The sequence below is a fragment of the Daucus carota genome, chromosome 6, assembly GCF_001625215.2.
Source record: "Daucus carota subsp. sativus chromosome 6, DH1 v3.0, whole genome shotgun sequence".
In the NCBI taxonomy this organism is placed as follows: Eukaryota; Viridiplantae; Streptophyta; class Magnoliopsida; order Apiales; family Apiaceae; genus Daucus; species Daucus carota.
Window position 1 is genome coordinate 11,366,578 of NC_030386.2, and position 9,065 is coordinate 11,375,642.

Sequence of the window (9,065 nt, forward strand, 5' to 3'; positions counted from 1 at the left end):
CGGAATTGGCTGATTCGGTCCCTTCTTCGAGCCTTCCCTCATGAAGTGCAGGTATGGGGAAGGAAATGTGTGAGTGTGTGGGTCGTGTTAGTGTTTCGTTCATTAATAAAAATCCCCTTCATATCCATTTCAAGTATTTTCTCTTTACTCTCTCATTTTAATTCTCTCTTTTGCATACATTGAGGACAATGCATGATTTAGGTATGGGGAGGGCTTTAGTGTAATTCTTAAAAAAATGAAAAATCCTAAAAAATGAAAAAAATTAGAAAAATCCAAAAATAGAGATGTTATAGCTAAGTTGTCTTTCCCTCACTAATATATATGTAGTGTCTTTTAGATAATTTGAACGTAGTTGAGTAATGTTGTCTTTTTGAAACTTGTATCGACCGATTTGTACTCGTAATTCCAAGATGGCACACACTTTCGCACAAGACCTTTGATGGAGAGATTGTCTAGTGATGTTATTCGATACCTGAGAGAGAACCCACATGTTGAAACAATGTCGAATCGAACTTGCGAATAAAAAAATAGAAAAAAAAAAGAGATAGAAAAAGAAAAGGAATAACTACTCCATTGTTCTTTATAAATAAAATCTTTAGATAAATGGGCAAAAGTAGATTGGCTAGTCTCGTTTCGTGGCCTTTGTTACTCGAGCAATTAAGTCCGTAGGGGGATTTCAAAACCTAGTGCCCTAAGACCGTTTGGTTTGGGAGTCACTGACCTAAAGCTCGCTACATGGGTAACACTGTTTGCCTAAGAAAACGGACAAAATAAAGTCAATGCAAAAAAAGAAACAAAAAAGAAATAAAAAAAAAGGAAGAATAAGAGTTTGTGAAGTTTGGCTAGATATTTGTTTCGATAGAGATTGGGTCAGTTCAAAATTGGTTGTAAAAGTGATATGTTCTTAGACAATTAGGATCCATCAAAGGCCTTAAATTACTTACACTCCTTGGATTTCTATTAAATTTTTGTGTCGATTCAAGTAGATTAGAGACAACTGTATCTTGATTATTAGTAAAAGAGTCTTTGAGCCGTATTTTCCTTAAAAACGCTTTTTGTTAACACCGGTGAAATTAGAGTAGAGTCGAGTAGGACGCTTGCTAGAATGTCTCACAGATTTTATGGGTATATCTTCTGTAAACCCTTAGGAGACAAAAATCCTCTTGTAGAGATCGTCTACGAGTTTAACGGGTTGGTGAACCTAAAATCACCCGTCACGCCTACGACAAGGAGCCTAGGAATCGCATCTAGTTTTCTTAGTTTATTTTCTTTTCTTTTGATTTTCAATCGAGGACGAGCAAAATTTAGGTATGGGGACGTTTGATAGGTCCATTATTTTGCACATTTTAACTACCTTTTTATTGCATGTTTTCGTATTTTATTAGTTAATTGTTTTGTTTTCAGGAATTTTTAGAGAAATCGAGAATTCAAGAGAAAAAGGAACAAAAAGGTGCAAGAAGGGAAAAAGAGAAAGAAGAAGAAGAAGAAAAAAAAAGGAAAAGAAAATCAAGACACGAAGACCCTTCTACCCCTAAAACCCTAATCTAGGCCTATATAAACATCCTTTCTCTCATTAGCCACCCAACTTAGTCTAGCTTAGTCTAACTTAGTTTACCCTAATTTTTACCTAGTTGTTAGTAGCCTCCTTCATCATTTTCTACATCTAGAATAGCTTTCTCTTTCAACTTGTAATCTCTCAAATATTGTAAACACTTTCCATTTATATAAGTTCAAGTTTAGTTTCTTCATCTTTTACATCTTTACCTTGTTGAAATTTATGGCTATGACCAACCTTCTTTCCAACAAGTGGATAAAATGGCATTTATGCCAACCACTTGTGGGTTGAAAAGCCTTCATTTTGTGTTTTGAGCTTACATTTTTAGTATTTAGCTTGAGCCCCTTTTAATTCTCAATATTATTAGTGGATTCAATGATTTAGTTGATATTTTGGTTTGTTGTTTGATGGGGTTTTGTTAGAAACATGGTAGATAAGTTAGTTTTGAAGTTTTGTGTGATTTGGAGTTTGTTTGGTATGATTTGGTGTTGTTCTTGTTCTTGGTTTTGGTGTTTTTGAGGCTCTTTTGGTGTAATTTTTAGTTTATAATTTTGACTTGAGGTTAGTGGGTTTTGGTTAGTTATATTTTATATAGGCTAGATTTAAAGTTTGGTATAATTTGGAGTTGTTTTGGTTTGGTTTGAATCTTGTTTTGATCAAACAATGGGTAGTTTAAGGGCTATTTAGTGTTAAAATTAGTGTTGAATTTGGTTTAGAGGTTAGTGGGGTTTGATTGGAAATATTTGGAATGGGTAGATTTTTCGGTGAAACCAATTTTCCGGCGAGATTTGAGCTTTTCCGGGTAGCTTCATAGATTCCGATGGGTTGTCATACGACGGAGTAGCCTTTGCAACAGTCGTCGGTCATTCGGTTTATATGTGTTACTGCTGCGTTAGATTTCTTTTTGATTTTTGTTTAATTAATTTTTTTTTATGCGCGTGTAAACCCGACCAGGGACCATTTCCTTTCTTTTCTTTTAACCTGCGCGCGACTAATCCAGTAGACCGAGCCGGATTATGTTGCGTTTTGGTCACTCAACTGACTAGAAACTTGCAATTAGGTCATCCAACTCAAAAAGTTGTCAGTCACATCATTATACTCTAAAAAATTTTCATTCAGGTCACTGGCCGTTACACTCCGTTAAAAAGTTGACGGAATGCTGACCAAGAGTCGTGACTTGGCTTAAATAAATCCACCGTGGCATGTACAGTTAGCTGAAGTGGCATTTTGGTCACTCAACTGACTACAAACTTGCAATCGTGTCATCAAACTCAAAAAAAACTTTCATTTAGGTCACCTATCATAATATCCGTTAAAAATTGAAAAAAGTAAGAATTAAAAGCTATCATGCAGCACTTTTTTTCTCTCTTGAAAATTTCGAAATTTATTAACAAATGAAACAAATACACACACATAAAATCGATAGCTTCACCTACAAAAAATTAATCTTTGTTTGTCTCTTATCGTTGTATATATCTTGAGGCCATTGTGGAAAACTCATTAAATTTTTGATGGACCTTTCCACAATGACCAAAAGATATTATAAAATGACAACAGATTTATAAGTACGAAGTTTTTCCAAAATGGCCATAAGATATATAAAACGATACGAGATAAACAAAGATCAAGTTTTTGTGGGTGTAACTATTGATTTTATGTGTGTGCATTTCTTTCATTTGTTAATAAGTTTCGAAATTTTCAAGAGAGAAAAAAAGGTGCTGCATGATAGCTTTCAATTCTTTCTTTTTTCAATTTTTAACGGATATTATGATAAGTGACCTAAATGAAAGTTTTTTGAGTTTGATGACCCCATTGCAAGTTTGTAGTCAGTTGAATGACCAAAATGCCACTTCAGCTGACTGTACATGCCATGGTGGATTTATTTAAGCCAAGTCACGACGCTTAGTCAGCTTTCCGTCAAATTTTTAACGGAGTGTAACGGCTAGTGACCTGAATGAAAATTTTTAAGAGTATAATGATGTGACTGACAGCCTTTTAAGTTGGATGACCCAATTGCAAGTTTTCGGTCAGTTGGGTGACCAAAACGCCATTTAACCCGTAGACCGAGCCGGATTATGTTAGTTTTATTTTATTTGTTTTCGACTGCAGTTGCTTTTCTTTGGTTTTTTTCTATTCTCGTTAATACATTTTGATTAGTTATTTGCTTATATTAATAAAATAGTTTTGGTAGTTTAAATAGTTTTATAAAACAAATCATCCAAAATTAATTTGTCTAATTCGTCTAAATTAGAAATTAAGAAATTCGTGAAAATAATTTTAGTTCTTGTGGATCGAATATTATATTACTAAAACGGGATCGTGCGCTTGCGATTAATTTCAAAATCTCATTTTGAGCACATCAAAAAAAATCTAAAACATGATAGGCTTTTTTTATATTAAATTATGTGCTTTTTTTTATTATTATCGTATTTGATTTTATTTAAATGTTTATACAAGGAACCCACTGGAAATTTTTTCTGGGTCCGCCAATGTATGAAACGTGATATAGCCGAGTTTGTTTCAAAGTGTTTGACTTGTCAACAGGTGAAGATAGAGCATCAGAGACCTAGTGGATTGTTACAGCCTTTGGAAATGCCTACTTGGAAGTGGGATCACATATGTATGGATTTTGTGATAGGATTGCCGAGGACTTCGAGGAAAAATGATGCCATATGGGTGATTGTGGACAGGCTTCCTAGATCCGCACACTTCTTGGCTATTCGTGGGAGCACGAGCTTGGAGGGTTTGGCACTAGCATACAGGAATGAAATTTTGAGACTTCATGGTATTCCAGTTTTGATTGTTTCCAAGAGAGATCCTAAATACACTTCAAAATTTTGGCAGGGATTTCAAAAAGTATAGGGTACCAAACAAAACTACAATACAGCTTTTCATCCGCAGACATGGATAATCAGAGCGGACGATTCAGACTTTGGAAGATATGTTACGAGCATGTGCATTGGATTGGTCTGGAAATTGGGGATGAGTGTTTACCGTCGGTGGAATTTGCTTACAACAACAACAGACACATTGGTATGGCTCCTTTTGAGGCACTTTATGGGCAAAAGTGTAGAGCACCAACTTGTTGGAATGAAGTGGATGAAAAACTTTTGGAAGGTCCTGATCTAGTTCAGGTTACTACCGATACGGTAGAGGTTGCTTAGGAGAGGCTCAGACAGGCTCGGTCTAGACTAAAGAATTATGCAGATATAGGGCGACAAGAATATGAGTTTAAAGTTGGTGAAAAGGTTTTTCTTAAAGTATCTCCTTCGAAGGGCATTCAGCGATTCGGTCAGAAGGGAAAATTAAGTCTGAGGTATATTGGACCTTTTGAGATTCTTGAGAGAGTCGGAGCAGTAGCGTATAGAATTGCATTGCCACCACAGTTATCACGGATACAAGATGTATTTCACGCATCAGTTCTGAGAAAGTATATTTATCATCAACATCATATTGTTTAGTATTCCTTGGACGCATTTCGAGAGGACTTGTCTTGTGAAGAAGAGGCCGAGGCTATATTAGCGAGATAGGAGAGAGTCTTGCGTAAAAACACGATTCCTTTTGTTAAGGTTCTTTGGAGGAACCATGACGTTCGAGAAGCTACGCGGGAGACCGAGGAGTCTGTTCGCGCAAAGTATCCATATCTTTTTGAATCAGGTTCGCGCCTTTAATTTCGAGGACGAAATTTTATAAGTGGGGCATGATTTAAATATTTATTTAATTTAAATCTTTTAACGTCTATTATAGTAGTTAATAATTTTTAAATTACGAAAATTAAAGAAGATCCGTTAGAATTTGTTACATATAGATAACTATAAGCTACTAGATTGGTTTGTAGATATATGATATAATTAATTTTGTTGAGCTAGACTCACGTGTTGATCACTACTAATGAATAGACATTGTCTTTTTATTCAACTAGGAGTCTAATCCATATTTTTCTATATAAGATCTAAGTATAGTATACTACAAGTATACTCACTGGAAGCTATTCCGTGAGTTGAGTTATCTGGGGAAAGACGTCCATGGTAGGTATAATCTATAATATTTGATATTCATACAATATTAATGTACTTATAATTCTAATATAAACTATGTTTCTTTTCTGCAGACTAGGGAATTTTGCCCGCGCTGCGTGTGCAGGGACCCTCATAAAAATATATTAATTTTATTAACTTCGTTAAATTTAAAAAATGGAAGAGAATTAGATATGTGTGTATATTACGGCGATAAGCACTGCTAAATCCTACGGAATTTTGCCGGCGCTACGCGTGCTTAGACCCTCGTAAAAATTTATTGAATTTATTAGCTTTGTTAAATTCAAAAAATTGTAGAGAATTAGACATGTGTGTATATTGCATCGATAAAACACTGTTAAATTCAAAATATTTATGTTGCGCTACGCTTGGTAAGACCTTCGTTACTTCTCAATAATTTATCATTTAGAAAAAATAAACATTTATCGGGTATTAATGATTAACACGCTTACTAATTTTATTTGTAGTATATTTTGTCGAAACATATTAGTAGTACTCTAGTATAAATGAGATAAAAGATTTGTAAAATTAATATCCTTTTCAATCCGTTTTAAGTTTGTGATATGCTCTAAATTATAGAATATATCTATATACTAATACATTGAATTTTAGTATTTTAGCAAAACATATTACTTTTTAATAAATGTGATTATCTGTGTTATAGATCAAACAATGGATATGTTGTTGGCGTCATTCTTTTTAAATCTCTTATAAAATTTGTGAATTTATGTTTTATTAATTAATATTTACGTCTAAACGAATTTCGAAATAATAAATTTTAAAAACAAGGATTAAGGTCAAGTTAGGAAAAATTAGGAAAACTGTGTAAAGTGTTTTTGCAGTTATATGATCGAAAATACGTGAATCATGTTAAATATTCTTGTGAATGTTGAACTTTTCGCTACGCGGGCTAAAATCCTTTTAATTATTATGATTTTTTATTTGATATTTCGAATATGATACATTATATGAGAATCATGCTTGCGCCAGGTGTGCTAAGACCTTCAATAATTTTCAAACTTAAAGGAAAGATTCTTATAAATTATCGAAAAAAGAAAAAAAAATAATCATTTCTTAATAAGTATTAATAAAACTGTAATCGATTATTTGTTATAATGTATGCATAAAAACTATATAAATATGTATACGAAGAAAGACAAGCCTTCTTTATAATGATTTTATAAATATATTTACCGTCCAAAACGAAGATTATTTATTGTTAGGAATATGTGATGCTTGATGATACAAAGTGTTTTATTCTTACTTAGAATAAAAATGAATGTAGCTGATCAATTGATAGCATGCTAAGGCAGTCGCAATCGATCAGATTCACCCATCAATCGATGATGAGGTACTGTAACAAAGCTGGAGCATCTTAGCGATCGATATGATTAATAATGTATACTTTTAGATTAGCAGTTGATCTATCAATGGATGTATAGATAGGGTGACATAATTGTAAATATGTGAAGTCATGTAATCTATCCAAGTGAAGTGAAGATTTATCGCTAGTCATGAAGTATCAACGGCTAATTTGAAGAGTTTATCAATCGCTACATCAACACATCAATTGGTAATCAAGGAAGTCTATCAATAGCTAATTCAAGGAGCCTATCAATCGCTAGTTCAAAGATATTATCAATTGGTAATATTATCAATTGATAGTTAGCAATTGACAGCTACAAGTCAAGTAAAAGACAAGAAGCATATGGGTTGATGTGACAGATGCTGCACCAGTTTTGGAAGCTAAACGAAAAGCAGTTTAGTCAAATATTGAGAACCTCGAAGCCTACCATTTCTGGCAAAGCAACAAGAATTTCAAGCTGCCAAATGTTGTATCAAGTCCGAGAAATTCTATATTTGTAATAGCTAGAAACTGAGTAGGAAAATAGTTTTACAGACTAGTGTTGTTTGTAGTAGTATATATTCACTTTGTAATTTACATTTCAAAGTATCCAAACACTGAGAACTAAAGAGCAAAGCAGTAGAGATAGTGAGCAAGAAATTGTAAGCTTCTGCTTTTCATTCTTTTGTAAGTAGCCAAGTGATTTTACTTGGAAGGTTCTTAATATAAAAATCTCTCAGGTGGACCAAACAATCCACCTGAAATTTTTAAGATCCTTGTTCTTTAAATTTATGTTTTAGTTTTTATTTTCTCTTTTAGCTTGAATATAATCTGTTAAGCAAAAATTAGTTGAAACTTTTGTAGATTGTATTCAACCCCACCTTCTACAATCTAAATTATTGTTTGCATTCTCTGAATAACAATTAGTATCAGAGCGGGTCTTCTAACATACAAGAAGTTCAAAGATCCTAAAAACAATCAACAATGGGAAGAAGAGATGAAGAAGTCAAGATTCCAATGCTAATCAAAGAACACTACTTTCATCGGAAAGTGAAAATGAGGATGCATCTTCTCTCCTTAGATCCTAGCTATATCAATTGTATTGAGAAAGGACCACATGTTTCAGTAAAAATCAACACTGCCCTGAGACTTGATGGAAGTGAAGCTGAAGATATTGAAGTGCCCAAAAATCAATCTGAGTTTACTGAAGAAGATGAGAAAGAGGTGCACAAGGACAACAAGGCCATGAACATTCTATTTAATGGTATTGATGATGACATGTTTGATAGCCTCATCAATTGCCCTACTACTAAAGAAGTATGGGACACTATTCAAACTCTATGTGAAGGCACTGATCAAGTCAGGGAAAACAAGATGCAGCTGTTTGTTCAACAGTATGAGAGCTTCCACTCTAAATGTGGAGAATCTCTAAATGATCTATTTAACATATTTCAAAAACTGTTAAATGGATTAAAATTGAATGGAAGAATCTACATGGTCAAGGACTCAAATCTCAAATTTCTAAGAGCCTTGCCTAGAGATTGGAAGCCCATGACTGTTGCTTTAAGACAAGCTTAAAATTTTAATGAATACTCACTTGACAAACTTTATGGTATTCTTAAAACTTATGAGCTTGAAATACAGCAAGATGAAGAACTGGTAAAGAACTCCAAAAAGGAGAAAATTGTGGCTCTTGTAGCTGAGAAGGAAGGAGAAGAGGAGAAGGCATTAAAGTCTGTAGTTGCTGGTAAAGCCTCAAGCGGTAATGCTTGTGAAGGAAAGAATGAAGCTGGAAAGAACAAATGAAAGATCAAATAAGAAAATGAGAAATTTTCAACTCAAGACGAGCTAGATGATCTTGATGAACACCTAGCCTTTCTTGACTAGAAAATTCTCCAAACTCAAGTTCAAAAGAAATGCTGTCAGCTCTAGACCCTTCAACAGAGGAAATCAATCCAAACCATCTAGTATGGTTGATAGATCAAAGTTCAAATGCTTTAACTGTGGTCTACCTGGGCATTTATCCAATGAGTGCAGAAGACCCTCTGCTGAGAAGAAAGGATTTTCTTCTGAAAGTGTAGATTACAGAAGAAAATATTTTGATCTACTCAAGCAGAATAAGGAAAAG

The 9,065-nt window shown here is 33.8% G+C and overlaps 1 protein-coding gene across 1 annotated transcript; it reads left to right on the top strand.

The window, feature by feature from the left end:
- Nucleotides 1-7,921: 7,921 nt before the first annotated feature.
- Nucleotides 7,922-8,743, top strand: LOC135147197 (uncharacterized). Its single transcript, XM_064080050.1, has 2 exons — nt 7,922-8,494; nt 8,582-8,743. Exons 1-2 carry the CDS (start codon nt 7,922-7,924, stop codon nt 8,741-8,743), a joined length of 735 nt encoding a protein of 244 aa, XP_063936120.1.
- Nucleotides 8,744-9,065: the final 322 nt, after the last annotated feature.

Coding starts and splice junctions, on each gene's coding strand:
- LOC135147197 (XM_064080050.1), top strand. CDS start 7,922: ATGGGAAGAAGAGATGAAGAAGTCAAGATTCCAATGCTAATCAAAGAA. Junction 8,495..8,581: donor GAGATTGGAAGCCCATGACT/GTTGCTTTAAGA, acceptor CTTGAAATACAG/CAAGATGAAGAACTGGTAAA.